Source organism: Diplotaxodon limnothrissa, linkage group LG11 (genome assembly GCF_057381915.1).
Source record: "Diplotaxodon limnothrissa isolate DT_005_m linkage group LG11, D_limnothrissa_male_GT1.1, whole genome shotgun sequence".
Lineage (NCBI taxonomy): Eukaryota > Metazoa > Chordata > Actinopteri > Cichliformes > Cichlidae > Diplotaxodon > Diplotaxodon limnothrissa.
This window is the reverse complement of record NC_140606.1, coordinates 15,769,246-15,789,583: the sequence shown is the minus strand read 5'-3', so window position 1 is coordinate 15,789,583 and position 20,338 is coordinate 15,769,246. Positions and strand designations below refer to the sequence as shown.

At 39.4% G+C, this 20,338-nt stretch overlaps 1 protein-coding gene across 1 annotated transcript in view; it reads right to left on the bottom strand.

Moving 5' to 3' along the window:
• The window catches only part of rbms3 (RNA binding motif, single stranded interacting protein), a 121,580-nt gene that overhangs the window by 60,493 nt on the left and 40,749 nt on the right, over positions 1-20,338 (bottom strand). Inside the window, exons 3-4 of the mRNA XM_085366258.1 lie at positions 12,573-12,631; positions 2,156-2,247 (exon numbers count right to left, since the gene is read on the bottom strand). Coding sequence (XP_085222384.1) covers positions 2,156-2,247; positions 12,573-12,631 — 151 coding nt within the window. The remainder of the gene's footprint in view (positions 1-2,155; positions 2,248-12,572; positions 12,632-20,338) is intronic.

Sequence of the window (20,338 nt, the reverse complement as noted above, 5' to 3'; positions counted from 1 at the left end):
CATCTCGTCTCCCGTGTAGATTTATTTGTCCAACAATGGCTCTTAAAAGTGGTTTTTTATACAACACAACTTTTAACTATTTATACCGTTGCAGAGGAAGTTAAGCAAAACCTAGATCCTGGGATCTGTAGATTCACAATCATGTTTGCCTTTTCCTTTTTTTTAATATAAAGAAAGGAAAAGAGAAAAGATATTTTAAGAACCAGATCCACAGATAAGCAATTTCCATGCTCTTCTTGTCTCTACAGATTCATTTCTTTTTATTCATCCTTCCAAACAAGGTCAATGATATAGTACTTCCTCTCAAAACCTATTCTATCCCCAGTTACTATGTTCAAGTCTCTTCCAATCAGTTTTAAAAGGCAGTAGATCTCATGCTTTTTACTGTATCAGAATATAGTAAGCCTCTGTGCTTCCTGGTAGCTGGGAGTAACTATAAAATAAGAATATAAAGTTGTGAGATATAATTTTTATACTGTATAGGCTGCATAGATCAACACTATGAGACTTTGATACAAGTAGGAAAAATGTACGTAAAGAGCTTCAGGGAGCATCATGAAATATCCCACACCATTTATGTTCTCAATATGGGATTATAAGCCTGCCTTTATTTATCTGAACAATTGCTTTCAACACAGAATATGTTTTCAGATATTTAAACGTAATATGCATATGGCATGCTTGGCTAGATTTATCTTTGCAGATTGGATGCTATGACATTTAAGGCCAGCACTGGCTCAGTAGTGACGCTATCCAAACATCCCGAAACCCCAAAATAGGTAATATTTGTCTTAGATGTTTCATCCCTCTTTAAAACAAGCTGATCATCTCTCTCTCTCTCTCTCTCCGCCCTTCACTTTGTTTGAAAGACTCAACTATCTTGCAGATTAGACGCAACATCAAAGCTTACCGTCTCAGCTAGCCTACACAAAATCTCATTGTACTGCTATAAGTTTTCAATTGTCAGTCTCTCTAATTTAAAAAAAAAAGTTGCTCAACTTACAAAATGTTCAAGGTTAGGCTTGAGATGGAACATCCTCCATCAGTGTTTTAAGACTGTAAGATTTATTTACTGCTCACTGATCTGGGAAAGTTATGTGGGACGTCAGCAGCTCTTCTGCATAATTAGTTCATGAAACTGGAAGAAGTCTGTAATTTCATTTGAAATGGACTCTTTGCCCTCCGTTCCATCCCTCCAGAGAACTCAATCTCCAAGGAGTCGAGGGTTCTCCCCTCTATAACAGCTAAACACATCAACCCTGCTCCTCCCTATCCCAATACCCCCCCACCCACCACCCCTAAGCCGTTACGAACAAAATAAGAGATGGAAGTCTAATGAAAAGAGGTTTAATAGAAGAGCAAGGCAAAGGTGGCTCAAAGGCTTGCTGCTGTTTAATTCAATGGGATGCTCTTGGTGCCTGAAGACTGGCCTATTTTTAATTGCACTCCTCTCTCATTTAGAAAAGGAAGTATGCAGCAATACAGCTTTAATGAATCTGAAAACAAGACAGGCTATTCACTGTCTCTCTGTCTTTCTCTCAGGCAGGATAATGTGATTGTGCTGGTTAGGTCCAAGTTTCGTCACAGCATTGTTGTCCTCTAACATGCACACATGCGCACACTGCAGATTAACCTGCATGCTTTCCTTAAGAGAAAAGAAAGATAGGCGTGTTCCCTGCTACTATGCAGTCTTATAAGATATACTAACATAAGGATATAAATTTAACAAACACCCACTTTCTCTAATCTCATCTGTCTTTCACACACGTTTTTGAAAATAAAACAGAGCATTACTAAAGGGCCACATAAGACCAAAAAGCAAAGAAAGATTGTGGGAATGTAGGAAGGCAGTCAAGCCTTAATCTGTGTCATTTTGTTTGCTTGCCATGAAAAACTCCAGGACTAATTCGATCAGTAATCTCAAACCGACTCAAGCAAACCTGCACCTGTCAGTCTCGAGTCAACCCAAAAGTATTACTCGCGTGTAAACCAAGCGGTCACGGCAAAAGTTTTGATCATCTCATTTATGTCATCGCAAGCTATTAAAAAAGTAATCTCACCATCTATTATAATCCGTTTTCTTCAGGAGTTACAACACCACCTCATCAACACCAAGTTAATCAGACCACAGACTGGAGCGTGTGACGGAGCTTACCTTTGCCATCTGTGCCTGGACTCCGCTGGCTTTGAGCGAGGCCACAGCCTTCTGAGCTGCTGCAGGGCTGTCGAAGTCCACAAAACCATACCCTGTACACACAACAGAAGTAACACAGATGCAGAAAGTGTCAGGAAGATGGAGGATGGTAAGGAGGAAAGAAAAAAATGATTAAAAAATAATCAGGAATGGGTAAAGTTCTGAATAGTGCTGAGGAAGCTCACTACTGATTTCTATCACAGACCTGAGGCTGTGTTTTCAGTGCATTAATGCAATAAATATGTCGAAATATAGTCAGGTCACGTATTTAATGAAAGCTGCTAGTTCTCCCTTTGAATGCATTTTTGCACAGAAGAAAACTGGTGATACAACAATAACTATACCATGTTTATGATCCATGTTTTTGTAATGATTTTTAGTGTATTTCAGTGCAACACAGCACTGAAATACACTACTAAAAGCTGCTCACTGTACAGTCTCTGTAGATTAGTTATGTGAAAAAGAAAACTTCAACAGCGCTCTGTGCAGGTCTGTGAAAAACCAAGTTCTTCAGTACCTTTCACAGCAACAATTTGAAGCAAACAGTTTCTATATCACCATCAGTCTCTCACATCTCTGTGGAGGAATTTTGGTCCGGTGTTCTTTACAGTGTCTTTCATTTCACTGTGGTCCACAACTGTTTTAAGGTCCTGCCACAGCATTTCAACCAGGCTGAGGTCTGGACTTTGACTAGGCCATTGCATCACCTCGGCTCTTTTCTTTTTCAGTCATTCTGTTGTACATTTGCCACTGTCCTGTTATATGACCCAGTGTCACTTAGGTTTAGCTGATCCACCTCAAAGGAGGGAAGCACCGGGCATCTCACAATACCTTACTGCAATACTTCACTCACAATCCAATGTTATTGTGATTTTTAACAGTTCTTGATATGCTGAGTATTATAGTATCATACGTTTATCACAGTGCCCCAAAGTTTAACTTTGTTAGTATCTGTTTTATCCAAGAAGATAAAGATCTCATTTCAGTTTGTCTCATTTTAGATTGTCAAGCACTGAACCAACACTGTTTTAAAAGCACGCCTTATACGTTGCCATAAGACAGACAGTCTGCTATGGGTCTGATATCAGTCTGTAATTGAATGGGGTCAAGTTGGCAAAAAAAATGCAATGGGTTTCTGATAATATATCAATTACCTGTGATAAACTGAGAATGAGAATCGCATATCTGTTGTTGTCTATGTAGACAGAAATTCATATTTAACAGAAATTTATTTGTCTCCTGGTATTTACACTGTATTGCCATGCAAAATAGCTTGATAATTAATAGATTTTCCCCTGCCCCTAAAAGTCAATATTGAAACTCACAGAAAAGAAATCAAAAACAATGTGCAACAAGGGTTGTTACTGACTATGAAGTAGATTATAGATCACAGGTTATAAATGAAAAATCAACCAAAAAGCTACTGTCCAGCAAATAACTGACATTTGTTATGTTATATAAAATCTGTTGCATCTGTTTTTGTTTGATAAGCTAAAATATGCCAAGCAACATTGGGTGTACAGTTACTACATTTTCAGTTGAGAGAGGATCCTGTAACTTACTGCAGTTTGGGAGAAATTGTCAGGTTTAATAATTTTTTATAATGAAAGTAAAATTCTACATTGAAGAAAAGTGTATTGTATGTGTATGCTGTCAGTTACATTTCTCAGAAAGGAAATTTGAATATGCAAAAAAACAAAAAAGAAAAACTGTATTTAAAAGGTCAAATTTAACATATAGAATAAGAAAGAAAGAATAGAATAAGAAATAAGAAAAGGTTAAGTAACCCCATGATTCAGAAATCAGAATTATCTTTAAAAAAAGCTGGTATTTCTAATTACTTCCATTGTATTGTATCTGACTTCTCAAACAAAACACTAGAGATACATACATATATTCTTAAGTAATGATCAGTGTTGAATGTCTCTGCAGTATATATAAAAGACAAAAACTCATGCAACATACAATTACTGCAGCATTTGCAACAGCTGAAGTTACCTTTGCTCAAGTCAAATTAATAAGTTAAAAGTAAAATGTACAATGATATCCATTTAATTTGAAGCTCTGTGAATCTAGATTGACTAATGAAGGAGCACACAAAATAATCTAATTTTCTTTTACTGGGTATGGGGCCGAGTTAAGTGAGATGTCAAAAAAAAAAAAAAAAATGGAAAAGGAAAGAAAGACTTCTGTCTGCAGTGTGTCAGACAGCTTGGATGCAATTGCGTGAGGCATATGTGAAGAAAACTGTAAAATGCTTGTGTGAGTGATTTTGACTGTATATCTGTATGAAACATGCATGAAGAGGGGGGGAAAAGGGGGGGGGGGAAAAAAAAAAAAAGCACAAAAGCCTTGAAATTCCAGCTGTGGTATGGAGTGGGCTTGCATGTTAACACAGTTAAATGATCCACATGTCAAAAGCCTCACTTACCACAATCCTAAGTGTAAACATGATAAGAACGCTGGAAACACGCATACGCCTCATCCCTAACATCTGTTGTTGTCTGTCTGTCTGTTCCAGGGTTTGGAAATGCGCTCCATTTTGCTGATAAGCAGATGATATTTTATTGTTCAAAGGCAGCAAGCTGCTTTCACAGCAAGATCTGCACTGCACACACAAATATTTATACTGTTGCTAATGAGAAACTCATAATTTAGCCTAAATAGGGTTACACAAACACACATTCAAGTTCTTCCTGTGGAACACACACGTGATGTGCACACATTAGCCTCTGTGGCAAACACAGATGGATACACAATATATGCAAGCATGCAAATATCCACGCTACCTACAGCAGTACTGACTGCTTTTTAAATCTATATTTATTTAATTAGTGCCACTCTGAAACAGTTCCACTAATTGAGATTGCGCACACAGTATTTGTCAGCTGTGCATTAGGGATGCTTTCATTTTATTCCAGGGAATGTTGAAAAGTTCCATATCAGTTCTCACACTAACTATAATGGGTGCTGCTTAATTTTGGAGTGTCCATTTAATTAGTGGGGGGAGGAAACCCAAAGCAGATGTGAAACTGGTTAAGTCAGTCACCACTAATCCAAATCTGAGACCCTTTGTTCGACAGCACATCTTCAGCGTCATCAGCATAGCACAGCTGTGTTGATATAACTGGAGCTTCAATGGGCAGAAATGACAACATTTGTAAATCAGAGCTGTGTGTAAAATGATTTCACTCACTAGTTTTCTGATTAACTTAGATCTGAACACCAGTGAGTTATTATACAACATCTTTACTTTAAGCCTTCACTGTGACGTTAACCGCACGTCCATGACTGTGATGCTTTTGTGCTGACAAAATGTGTCCAGAAAGACAAACACCTGCCTGAACACTCACGCATATCGAGGCCTGATAAAATCATGGAAACACGACTCCTTCAAATTGAATTCATTTATTGTAGCGCAGTTATCGAGATCTTTTTAAAAAAAAATCTCATTTGTGTAATAATTAAAAATGAAATTCATTAGGTTTGTCTATTATCACAGCAGCAGGTAGCTCCACAGTATACCAGATCTATATAAAAACCCACTATTAGTAAAGTGTGGTCTTAAAAGCCTTTTGGACCCATCTGCGATAATATATTAAAAAAAAATGTTACTATTTGTGTCACATAATTTACAGAATCATTGCAGCAAACCCTGTGAAAAACTGAGAAAAAAGAATAAGTTATTATACATAAGAAAAATTGTGTTTTTAGTGCCAATTAAGCTGGTGTTAATGATTACATCTAATTCCTGTTTCTTGCATTAATATGATGATTTACATTTGATTTCTTAACCTATATATTATGTTTTATATATAATCTATGTATTATGAACTAGTATATTAAGTAAAGTTATGGTAGTAACATTAAACAGAGTTAAAAGAAAGCAACTTGGGTGTAATCATATTTACAGCATTCAAATACCAGACTGATCTGTAATGTAACCAACAGTCACTCCTTGAAGCCGTTCTGTTTACAGTGACTTACTGATCAGAGGCTCATATCCAACACACTCTTGTGCTAAAGTAGCACAAGAGTGTGTCTCAGGAGCCTTGTACGCGCTCTGTAAATAAAATACTGAGTTGTAGCTGTTGGCGTGTAATCTTGCTCTGCCTTGCACATTTAAGTTGGTCCTTACATCTAAAGACCTCAGGGAATTAGTGTGCATTTTATTCTCCTAGCACAGGTGTGTGTTGCTCAGCCCTGGCACCATTCACTCTCCTTTAAGCAAGAATGATGGAGACAGTTTTTTTTTTCCTCAAAGTGCTCATCTCACTGACTGGTTAGGTTTGACAAAACATCAGCCTTGAAGAGAATGTGCCATTTGTTTTGAATCTATTCATCACTCAAGGAGAGTTCTGTTTTCTGAACATCTATTTGGCCTTCTCTCCAGCGAGGTCTGAGGTCAAGTATCAGTGACAGAGTGCACCCTAGAAGCTGGTAGGGATTCATTGTCTTCCTCAAGGACACTTCAGAAGCCTGGACGCTTGTTGAATTGACGAGCATATGCCTGCCTTTCAAGCTGATGGACAGTTCTGCTGGTGAATACAACAAACTTCTGTCCACTTTGTAATTTGTAAATCATACAATACAGTCATGGTAAAAAGAAAGTACCCCCCCCCCCCCACCCCCCAAAAAGAGCATCTCAATTCTAAGGTTTTTACATAGCAGGTTTAACATATTAAACTGTGTTGTTACCTAAGTAATAACCTAAGTAAAAATGACTCTGGTAGAATAACAGTTACTTGACTAACTTGAAGTAATCCTTTTCTGTACTAGTCTCTTGCATATTTCTGGAGGAATACAGTTTCAGGTTGAGGTCTGGACTTCCACTTCTCCACGGAAAAACCTTTTCTTTTTCAGATATTCTGTTGTAGATTTGTTGGTGTCTTTTGTATGACCCAATTTGGAACAAGCTTAAGCTGTTGGACATTTGACCTCACATTAATATCTTGAATATTTTGTTATACAAATGTTTATGGTTGACACAGTGGCTGCAAAACAAACCCAAATCACCACCACTGTGCTTGACAGCTGGTATGAGGCGTTAGTAGTCATATGATGTTCTTGATTTTTGCCCAAACAAATTATTATGGCCAAAGGTCTCCACTTTGACTTTAACATGCTAACTGAGGCCTGTAGAGACTGAGATGCAGCTCTTGGGTTTTTTGCAGTTTCTATCAGAATTGCACAGTCTGAGGTGAATAGGGGTGCATTCGGCAGGTCCACTCCTAGGAAGATTGGTGACTCTGTTGAATATTTTCCACTTGTAAATTTTTCTCACTGAAGATTAATGGATGTCAAATTGTCTGGATAATTCCCAGATTGCTGGCACTGCACGCACGCACGCACGCACACACAGATCTGAATGCTCCAGACCAGCAAACTACTTTTATAGGTGTGCTCTCACTTACTGATGATCACATGATCAATTCCAAATGATTGTTTAGTCTTAGTTTCTCTTAATGAAAGCAGCATTTTGGTTTAGGTTTTTGTTAAATAATTACATGGTGTAAGGACCATGTTATTTTTACTATGTCCTGAGATGCCAAATCTTAACTGAAAGACTGTGTGCTTTCTATTCAAACAAAATGTGAATGTGATTGAACACATGTTATAAGTCTACATAACAAAAATTGAAAATCTAAAACATTTAATCATTCATGTTTGTGCACTTGACCCTCTCCTCTGTGGTCACTCCAACAAATATTCCACTTGTGATAATACAAAAAGTGATAAAGTGCACACAAACATGCACAAATGATTCATAGACACCGATGGAAGGACAGATAAATATGAGCATGAACACACAAACACCACTAGATTCAATCCAATCTCCTGAGCTCCTGGCCTTGGTTAGCATATTCTAATGGCCCGAGTACACAAGGAAACACAAGGAACTCAAAGAAAGAGACGAAGCAATGGAGGAATTTGGGGGTTGCAGTGAGATGGGAACAGAGGGCAAGCGAGAGGCACAGGCAGACTGAATTTTAAGGGAGGGGGGGATTCTACTGGAGACACAGAGACAGTGAGAGGGAGGGTGCTTGCTTTAGGAAATGGAAGTCCTTTACAATCTAGTGGTTTCCTCTCCCTTCCTCTATCCTGTGCAGCATACACTCTCCCTCCCTCAGAGATCCCGCTAACAACAAAACTGCCAGTGTATTTAACACCGAGCTCCCAACAAAGCATAGGACTCTACAAACATAATACTTTTATTTCAGAGAATAAAGTAAAACTTTTATTTTCTTTGTTTACTTAATTAAACAGTAATTCTAAAAACAGTGCATCTCATTTCATGGCATCAAACAATATATTTACATTGCCCTGAAGACGAAACATCAATTTTTCAGGGATAAAGACCAAGAAAAACATCACAGAAACTGAGATCACATGGTTCCGCATGACAGCAAAAGTATGCAAACCAATCGAACTGTGCGTCTCCTCGGACTGCAGGGGAAGATGGCTTTATTTATGTACCTGTCTCTTTGACTACATTTTTCATGCTTTCTGGCTCTCTGCATAGTCTTCCTGAAAAGAAAAGGCTGTCTGCTAAATCATCAGTTTCAAAGGGTCTCCTTCCTTTTCTGTCAGCCCCAGTTTATTTTTACCCCGTCCCTCCACCTCTCTGTGCCTCCACCCATCCATCCCTCCCTTTCCAAGAGAGCTCTCTGTGCCAATTTGTACTCTCTTAGTCACGCTAAGCACTTATCTTGTCCCTACTGAATGCCTTTGCAATCAAACCAACACTTATCCGGTTGTAAGGCACTCTAATGGCCGACTGATAATGAAACTCCTTCATTGTGAGTTAACAACTGGCTAAAAGATGTATGAAGTCTACATCACAAGCAGCGAAATTGCTGATGAGAGCCACAGCCTGTAATCGCCTATGCTGCTGCAGCTAGTGTATTATGGTAGACTGTGCATTAAATATTGTGCATCAGTTCATAGCTTGTTGTACAGCGATTGCATTCTGAAAAAAGTTTCTCTCATGTTTAGTTTCCCTAGTCATGTCTGCAATATAACTAGGACAGGGTGGCAAGTTTTCAAATGTAATTTTTATTTATTCATTTTTTACAAGGAACAAAGACACCAGCTTCGTGTATGCTCTTACCTCCCATGCTGACTATTACAGGCAACGAGCTGCGTGAACTTTTCTCTGGATTGATTAGTCAACAGTGCCAAACAAAATGTGAGTGAATGTGATTAAAACAAGCTGTCAATTTGTCTTCTTTGGTCTGAAGCCATTAACTGACGTTGCAAAAAATCGAACTGCTTGCAGACTGTTAAGTCACAGTCTGACTTTTATTCTTATTAGAATAAAATTTTATTCACTAAACTTTTTATCTGACTTGAAATTGAACCCAGAAGAGAAATAAAAGTCTGTGCAGTTACAAATTCTGGACTCTAAATATAAAACCCACATAGTAATAGGGTCCAACCTCAGCCACTTCATTAGGTACACCTTATTAGTAGTGGGAAGGCCAGTTTGCCTTTATAAATGCATCCATTCTTCACTGGGACAGATTCAACAATGTGCTGGAAATAGTCTACAGAGATGTGATAGCCCCACACAGTTGCTGCAGATTGGTTGGCTGCACATCCATGATACAAATCTCCCACTCCATCACATCCCAAAGCTGCTCTATTGGATTGAGATCTGGTGACTGTGGAGGCCATTTGAGCACAATGAAGTCATTGCCATCTTCAAGAAACCAGTTTGAGATGATTTGAGCTTTGTGACATATCACATTACCCAGCGGGAAGCATCCATCAGCAGATGGGTATATTGTGGTCATAAAGGAATGGGGCATAGTCAGCAACAATACTCCGGTAGACTGTGGCACTGAAATGACTGTCACTTGGTACTAAGGTGCCCAACGTGTGCCAAGAAGATATCTTCAACTCCATCACACCACCAACAACTAATCTGAACGGTTGATACGAGGCAGAATGGATCCATGCTTTCATGTTGTTTATGCCAAATTCTGACCACATCCCCTAAATGTCAAAGCAGAAATCGAGAGTATTCAGGCAACATCTTTCCAATCTTCTATTTGTTTAAAATGTAACCTGAGTTTCTGTTCTTTCCTGACAGGAGTGGTGCATACCCATATGGAAAAGATATATATAAATCTTATAAAGTTTTTATCTGTCTTGTATGAAACTTGTATGAAAAGCATACAAGAGTGAAAACACATATAAAATCCCTTGAAAAATCATATAATGAAACTTGTATGTTTTGTATACTTACTAAAAAATATATATGAAAGTAATGAGAAAGTGGCCACTTTCATGAGTAAATCATGTAAGGCTTATATGATTTATACATGAGTAAATCATATATGTTTTTACTATTTCTTTTCCATATGGGTAGTGTGGTCTTCTTGCACATCTGCTTTAACATTCAATGTGTTGTTTTAGGTTTAGGCTGCCTGTCTATTATCTCAATATCTGGCTATTTTCTCTCTTTTAGACTGCTTGCTAGAAACCTTAAAGACAACTGAATGGAAATTCCTAGAAAACCTGTCTGAACAACAACACGACACTTAAATCACGTTTCTCCCTTTTCTTCGTAAAGCATCTTTGGGTCCAATTTCAGCAGATTGTTTTGACCACGTCTACATGCATAAATGCATAGAGGTGCTGCCATGTGATTGACCGATTGGATAAGAGTTGATTAGCAGATGCACAGGTATATTTAATGAAGTGCCAATGAGTCAAAATTGACACCATGTGGCATTAATCTTAGTCTTTTATTTTATTTATTGCAAAGAAAAGTCAATACATAACTGTTCATTTAATCATTTTTTATCTTCCCATGTGGTTGTTTAAAACTCAAGTCACAAACATATTGTATTAGCCGAAACAGCTTTTCCACAATGTTTTTATAATAGGTGTAAATCTATATTGTGGACTACTTTCTACCATGGATTGATACATAGCCGATGTATTTGAGCACCAGATGTGCACAGGTTGGAAACAGAGTGTCAGCATCCATTAGAGAGATCTCACCCAATATCGTGGCTCACTGACGTGCTCCTAACAGCATTTTTATACAAAAGTACAGCACTGGTAAACACTAATAAGCTTTAGACTTTCAAATAAACTGTGTTTGCCTGGGATTGGTGAACAATGAAACCATATCATCACCCATATCCAGGAAATATAATTGAAAGCAGAAATTACGTTCGTTTTCCATTTAATTTGTAAGCACTCGTGCAGTACGATCAAAAATGATAACTTTTCCATACTATAAAGAAGCATGAACACGAAGACATAATTGGCAGACATCACAATTATGAACTGGAGGCCATACTGAAACAGGTTTTGAAAAACTCATTTCACAAAACACCAATGACAAAAATTAATGAGCCGAGAAAGAATAACTGATAACTATCACTGGACTTATAGAATTTTCTTCCCTTCCTTTGGCTGTGCTGTAAAGCAGTCAGGAAAGGCATTTTAATATGCGCTCAAGACTCCCAAGCCATATTTGATTATGTGATGGTGAAGCAGGTAGCAGCAAGATGAAGTTTAAGATTTACATAACTAGCCAATTAGAAAGATTCAAGATAATGAGCGAAGTAAAAGACTTTCCAGAGGAGCCTTACTGAGATTTGGTTTTCCCATTATTATGTTAAGACAAGCAGGAGTGGAATCAAAATATTTTATCCTAAGTAATCAGCACAGATGAAGACTTAAAATTCACATTAACATTTCTCCTATCAGAACCAATCAGTCTGGGTTTTCCTTCACTCACACCGTCCAACCTGAAACTGTGATTACAGGACCTTTGTGCTGTTGTCCTAAACCGTGTCAGGATACCTTTGAGTACAGCTCTGACAGATGAGCAGCAATCATTCTGAACGCACGCTCTTGTGTGCCTCTTCAAAACAGACGACTACAATCATATTGATTAGTGCTTTGTTCAGACCACTCTAACAATCAAGCAGACCCTCATCAGAGGACACTTGAGTGAGCCCCGTTTACCGCAGAGACGATTTGAAACATATTGTGTCTATTGTCTGGTGTTCCCCATCCTGATTTTGCATACGACAACAATACCAACAGCTTGCTTTCAAAATGCGCTCAACTCTGAGTATCATTAGAGAGCAATCCTGAAATCATCATCACGGTGAAGTTAAGCAAAATAGAGATTCTCTAGAAGTGCATTATTACGATAGATTAAAGGATAACATGGCCTTTATAGTCAGCGGCCGTGTGTTCTCCAACACATGGACTTACACTGTCGGTGTTTAAGTAAAGGAAATGGTCTCTATAAATAAAAAGACTTAAATATCAAATCAAGACCTGAGGTTGTGAAGTAGAGTGCAGATACTGCATCCTTGCAGAAACAAGTAGAATGAAACTCACTCACCTTTGCACTGATTGGTGTTTTTGTCCAAGATGGCCTTTGTAGAGACAATTTTCCCATATCTGCAAAACAAAAACAACAACAATGTAACATTCTGATTTGCTGCTGGCCCATTTTTAACATCTGGATCAATATTAGTTATTTGAGTCTTGGGTAAATATTTAGCTGTGCTGCAGGCAGAGCTGCAGGGTTATAATTCTGGTCTATCGTTGCGTCACAAGTTTGGTCCAGTCAAAGGAAACAACGCAGTGATGGACTACCACAAAATATGTACACGAAATGGTCACCACAGGATGACTTGCGTCAGAATTATTAACAAGATAGACACACAACCTCCATCCAGCAGATGGAGGAACAAAAAGTCCGTCCCTCCATCTGCTCCCTCTACCAACTTTTAATGTCTCCTGTCCGATTCACCACCTTACTCTCTTATGTTTGACACCTCTGCCTCTCTCTTTGTCTACTTCCTTATTTTCCCCCCACATCCCACTTCTATTCTCGAGCTTTCTGTTCTTGGGTTCTCAGAAAGAAGTTAATAATGTTTCTTATCAGACCAGTCTTTTAGTGCTCAAGGAAAGAGGAGAAAGAAACAGACAAAACCCAGAAAGAGGCTGAGAAGGTATGAAGAGAGAGGATAACAGAGACAGAAAGGAAGGTAGAGTCAGAAAAAGACGAAGACAGAAAGCTTGAATTGTTGAGATCAGCCTGGATCACTGCCTGGCTTTGTGGATGAGACTTTTAATTAATGTTTTCACACTGGTGCACAATGACTGACTGGCTGGCTGAGTGACTATCAAACAGATTGACACTCTGCCCGACAAGCTCGCTGACTGGCTAGCAGACTGGCTGATAGCCCCAGGTAAAGGATGGAAGTATATTCCCTCTTCTGTTTGAGAGATGGGAAGAAAAGAAAAAAAAAAGGGAAACAATGAAGGTAGAAGCAAAAACAACTCAATGAGAAAACAATGCAGAAGCTTCCTACTAGCAAAGGAGGTGAGAAAAGCAGCGGAAGGGTTGGAGAGACTAAGGAATGTGAAATAGACAAGGAGAGGGAGAGCAGTCAGTCAAAAGATAAAAAGATACTCAAGGCGAGCAGGAAGTGAGATAGTCCGGGGGAGATGGAGAGATAGTAAGAGGTGTTTAATAAAGAAGAGATCATTTAGTTGTCAGCATCAGGAGAGTCTCTGTCAGCCAACTCTGTCATTAAGAAGAAGAGAACCGAGTCTAGCTCGCCTGACAGCCTCATATCAAACTCTATTGGGACAGGAAAAAAGGCTTTAAAGGACTGCTATCACACCTAACATGACAGATGAGCAGCGTATGATCTCGCAATTGGCAGAGAGAAAAATCACTGTTTTTGTCAAAAATCAAACATTTGAACAACACTCAGTTTTCACACATTTTCATTCCTGCAATTTAAATCTATATCTGAATGGTATTTACAAACCCGCTGATTGTGATGGGCTGAAATCAAATCTGTTTGGCTGATACCATTTCTTTCCCAAAAGTCATAGCTGGTGGTAAATAAGGTCTTTGGCCTGCGGCTGGTGGAGCCAGCCAACGGCTGCAGACGTGAAAAACACTCTGAAGAAAACAAGGCTAATCGCCCACACGTATACGCAACGGCACAGATCAAAAAGAAAAGAAAAAACCTACACCAAAGCAGTAATCACACACACACTACACACACCATCTGGCAATAGCAAGACCAACTCTCAGTGACTTCTACATCAGCATGACTCAAGTGCATGTGACCGAACACTTGAGCATGCAAATACTTGTGTAGGTGTAATTACGTGTGTGACAGAGTATGTTTGTGGAAGTTTGAATCCATGTCAAACATCTCATACATCATCCACGTGTTTTGCCAACTTGTTTTTCCCAGCAGAAGACTGAAACATATCCAGACTCTGGACAGCGGGGGTGTGGGGGGATGGGGGTGCCTGGGTAGTTACACTATGAATCTTGAAGAGGGAAAAAAATAAAAATAAAAAATAAAAAATGGTCGCACTGGTCTAATTTCAAAAAGAGGAAAACAAAAAACATGTTTCCATGTTTGGGTACATTATTGTCAGACTGTATGTCCACCTGTTCCCTCTGTAGTTACGCAGGTTAGCGAGAGGAGAGGAGAAGAGAGAGGATGACGCCATGGCCTTAGGGAAATGTCCTATTACAACAACAATGCACCATCCAAATCTGTGATTCAATGGCAACATTTCATTTTATCCAGACAGCTACAACAATCTACTATTGTGCAGAAGAAATGGAAAAAAGTATTGATAACAGATCAGATGGTTAAGTGAGGAAATTTTAGATCATGGAAAAAGAGGAGAGGAAAGTGCAGAATGTCCTCTTCAAGTCCCAACTGGAACATTTTGGTTGATTCCAACAGAAACCTGGAGTCAAATAACATCGACCTACACTTCAATCAATAGCAATGACACGTAAGAGAGCCATAAAAACTACTGAAATACTTAAAACATACCAATAAAAGACTACAAGGAGCCAGAAAGGAAAGGTCAGCACTTCCTTATCAATTACTTTCCATTGTGCCTAAAAAATAGAGAAATTTGTTCTGAAAAATATCTGGGGATGTAATTTTACTTCTAATTTAAAGTAATTCTCCAGGAAGCAAAAAAAAAAAAAATTGGTATAACCTACGGCTACATGTGTAACTTTCATTAGAAGAAATTAGATTATTTTCTCTATTTCCTAAGCACCAAATGGAGGGTTACACCTATTATTTTCATTGTCAATTATTCTGTTCTTTCTGTATTTTAACTGTATTTTAAAGTAAATTTGTATTGACAGGTTACAGGCTAGAAGTTTGAGTTAAATCCCTGAAAAGTCACGGTGAGCCAAAAGAAAAAACATACCCTTATTAATTCTAAGGTTTCAGACAACCCTCAGATGAACACCACCACAAGGCTTATTACACAGAGTCCTTTAACAAAATACTTTGGAAAGAGAAACAAAATACATTTTCTGTATGACTGTTTCAGTCTCTTCAGTTCATTGAGGTCTGTGGACATTTGTTTATGCACAGCTCTCTTTTTTCAGTCAGGATGAGGTCTGGACTGACTGGGCTATTGCAACATCTTAATTTTTTTCTTTGTTAACTGTTCTGTTGTAGATTTCCTACTTTGCACAGGATCATTGCCCTGTTGCATGAACTAATTTGGGCCAAGCTTTTGCTGTTAGAAAGACGGCTTCAGATTTCACCCTAGAATACTTTGGTATACAGAGGACTCGATAGTTGACTCAGTGACTGCAAGATACCCAGGTCCTGTGGCTGCAGAACAAGTCCAAATCATCACCCCTTCTCCACAGTGTTTGACAGTTGGTATGAGGTTTTTGTGCTGATTTGCCACAGATCTCTATATTGGTCTTGCTTGTCCAAAGGACAGAAGTCTTGTTCCAGAAATCTTGTGGATTCTTCAGATGCGACTTTGTAAATCTAAGCTGTCATTTTCTTTTTAGGGAGAAGAGGCTCTTTCTTGGAAACCCTTTCACACTAGTTCAGGCTTTTTCCTAATTGTATTGTCACAAATTTTAGCATTTTACACACTAACTGAGGCCTGTGGAGTCAGATGTAGCTCTTAGTTGGGCTTTTTGGGGCAAGGGAGTTGCCATTTCTCTGACCCAGAGGTCACCAACACGGTGCCCGCGGGCACCAGGTCGCCCGCAAGGACCACATGAGTCGCCCGCGGGCCTGTTCTAAAAATAGCTCACCATAACAACTTACCAGTTAGCTGCATCTATTTTTATTTTTTCTTGCCATTTTTTTTTAAATCACAATTGCATTGGTGTCAATTTGTTAGAGATAATATATTAAAAAAAAAATTATTATTAAATATTAGATGAGCTCTAGCTGGTCTCCATGGAAACAGTTGCCGTGAAGACCAGCAAAGGTGAAGAGATAAGGAAAAAATGGCGGAAAAAAGAAGAAGAAGAAAACATATCATTGTCACAGTGAATGGGAGGAAGAGTTTTTTACCACTGTGAAAGATTCATGGGTGTGTCTCATTTGCGGGGCGACTGTGGCAACGGCAAAGCAGCACAACGTGGAGAGACATTTCCGAACGTGTCACACAAGCTACCATGCTAACTACCCAAAGGGCAGCACACTGCGAGTGGAAAAAGCCCGCGAGCTAAAGACAGGTTTGAGCAAAAAAAACCTCCCAAAAAGCAACCGTAGCCTCATTTAGAGCTACACATTTCATGATTAAGAAAAAGGCATTTTTAGACGGGGAGGTTTTCAAAGAAGCAATGATGATAATTGCAAAAACTATGCTTAAAGACGAGAAATATGGAAACGATATAATCTCCACTCTCTCCGATGTCCAGCTGGGGGCAACTACAATCGTTAGAAGAGTGTCGGCTATGTCCGGGAACTTGGCCGATCAGTTGGATCAGGATCTGGCAAAGTGCAGGTGGTTTAGCATCCAGTGTGACGAGTCCGTGGACAGCAGCAGTGCAGCACAGCTGATGGTCTTTATCCGGATGGTGTTTGATGGTTTCTCCACAAAAGAAGAACTTCTGACACTACTGCCGCTAAAGACAACTACGAAGGGAGTTGACATCTATAACGCGGTGAAGGAGTTTTCGCGAAGAAAAAGGTACCGTTGGAAAAGCAGGTATCAGTGACTACCGACGGGGCTCCTGCTATGATCGGCCGACATACAGGATTCATCGCTCACTGTAAAGGTGACACAGAGTTCCCAAACTTCATGCAATACCACTGCATCATTCACCAGCAGGCGTTATGCACAAAGGTGATCGGCTTCGAGCACGTAATGACTCCCGTCGTGAAGATCATAAACAGCATCCGCTCCAGAGCTAAACAGCACAGAACATTCAAGGTGCTATTGAAGGAGCTGTCAGCTGAATATGGTGACCTGCTACTACATACGGAAATCCGATGACTCAGCAGGGGACGGATTTTGCTTCGTTTTTTGTCACTTTTGGTTGAAATCAAAGAGTTCATGCAATCCAAAGGGGAAGACACATCTCCGCTGGAGGACACTGAGCTAACCTAAAATCTGTTTTCTTTGGCTTCATAGAAATGCTACAAAGCTGAATAACACTGTGCTAAGCCAGAGAAGAATGTCTTTCTGTAGCATCAGTCTGGGTTAGTTTGGTGGGGGGTAGAGCTGACCTTTAGAATGACAGTCTTTCAAGGATGAGCCATGTGTCTTCCTCAACACATGGAAACTCCTCCGAATCCTTGCCAAGATCACTGAAATTGACAGCATTTTCTAGACTGCCGAGATTTGAGGGATGTCGATACGAAACTCAACGCACCCCGTTTTGGCAGGCTTGACAAAATCTGTGTGCAACCCTGTCTGTGTGTGAGTGAAGTGTTAATGACAGTCCTCAGAGGGCCCTCACAGCATCAGATCTGTGTTTTCATTCCCTTGTGGAACACAGCCTATGGATGCTCACCGTTTGATGTCTTCTGAACCACAGTTCCCACCCACACCAACGTGCATCATTTCTGCATCTCTCCAGGATATCCAAGAGTGTTTATATACATTATGTATATGTACGCGTCCTCTGCGTTTGCAAATTGTGCGAGTTCTGTCAGAACTTGTGCGTTTGTCTGCATGTGTGCGATTGTGCATGCATTAGTGTACGTGCAGGTTGGTCTCTGTGTGTGGTAGCTCCTAATTGGGGATCCGATACAGCTGTCTTGTCTCTCGCATTTCCCTCATTTTCCTCCCTCTCTGCCAGTTAGACTCACACAGGCAAACACAGAGGGAGGACCGAGACAGCAATGCTTCAGAAGTCTTCAAATCCATTCCCCATATGTAGTTTAACATCTTTAGGCACTATGAAGAAATAAAGTCTTGGACTGTTTCCATGATGAAAAGCCAATGCGCTGTGAGTTTAGACGATGGCTTAATGTCACTGAAACATTAGGTTTGTCTGCCAAAAGACCTTTCCATGAAGTGTAAATCATAAGCTCCCAGGCTCTCCAGTTAGGTGGCACATTCAAGAGTTGGCATTATAGCAGAAAAGTAATTTGTGTCCATGACAGAGTAAACAGCCACTAGTATAAGCAACAAACAAAGAGCTGTCTTTTATCAACTTTTTGTTTGCTTTTATTAGATAATGCTGTGTGGTGATCCATGTCAGACCAAACTCTAATCTGAGTTAAATATAGTTTCATCTCCACTTCATCCTAACCACAACGCTTCAGATCAGATAGTTCAATATTTCATTTAGGATCTTACAAGCAGAGGGTTATTTTTAACATTTAAATAATTTCTAAGACATTAAGGCCTCGAGAGCATCAGATCCAACATTATTTGCTCAAAAAGAAGAAAAAGTCATCCAACAGACTTATTTAGTCTTGAATAAAGCACTACGAGTTATTCTGTGGTGCCATTAAGTGGTTAAGAAAAAAAAAGCCAGACTGCACAAAAGCCTGGAAAAGGAATATAGTCATTTTAATAACAATATTTTGCTGCTTTGACACGTCAATATGGAGGCTCAGCAAAAGAGCAGAAGATCTTACTGGACCAATACTGGTGCATGATATATGTAATACAGCTGGTTATTAGTCAGGCATTTTTTATTTATTTTTTTACAGTTGCTTTGGTTTAATTCTTGAAATAAAAAAATTTAAATAAAAAAATTAAAACCTTCAAAATATAAGGAGCCCTTTCAATGCTCGGCGAACATTTGCAAACATTTTAGGTTGAGCCTGATTAATTTATCTGTACACTGTACACTGGTAGCTGACATTTGCCGATGTACCACAAGAAGCACTTCCTCTTCCAGCTGCTAACTCTAAGGCAGGGGTGGGGGAACTCAAGGGCCGGTGTCCTGCAGGTTTTAGATCTCACCCAGGGTCAACACACCTGAATCAAATGATTAGTTCATTACCAGGCCTCTGGAGAACTTGGAGACATGTTGAGGAGGTAATTTAGCCATTTAAATCAGCTGCGTTGGATCAAGGACACATCTAAAACCTGCAGGACACCGGCCCTTGAAGCCTGGAGTTCCCCCATCCCTGCTCTAAGGGATGGAACAGTGGATCGTTTGCCTCCATCACCTGCTGGCCCAAGCGCACGATCTGATATCCTCGTGTCGGTGTTGTTCCCATATCATCATAATAAATATTGTTCCAGGTTTAACATTGCAAGTGACCAATCACATTGTTGTGACATCATACTTTTGCGACTTTGGGGAAAAAAACACCTTAAAAAAAAATCTACTTAACTTGCGAAAAACTGCCTCTGTCTGCCAATCCAGCAATTTGAATTTGTTGCATTTCAGCAGTATCCTGGTCACTTGCAATATCGAACCTGGAACAACATTTATTATGATGATGTGGGAACAACACCAACACGAGGATATCAGATCATCCGTCCCAAGCATCCTCTGTCATAAAAACCCCCTGCATATCATTGTTCACTAAATCCATGAACTTTCTGTGGTCTTTCTTTTCCTCCAGCATTGCAGCTTCACAAGCAGTCTTTGTCAAATAAATCCACTATCACTTCTCTAGCCCGCACATGTCCCATGTTCATCTCAGGCTTGCCTCTCTAACTTTATCTCCAAAGCTTTCAACCCGAGTTGTCCCTCTGATATACTCATTCCTGTGTTGATACCTTGTCCATCCCAGTGAAAGTCTTGGTGTCAGCTCTGCCTTTTCATTTTTTTTAACATTTACAACTCATCATGTTTTAAAATCTGATAAATGCAAACTGGACAAAAACCCTTTGAAAAAAAAAAGTTATAAGTGCTGACTCCAACTTCCA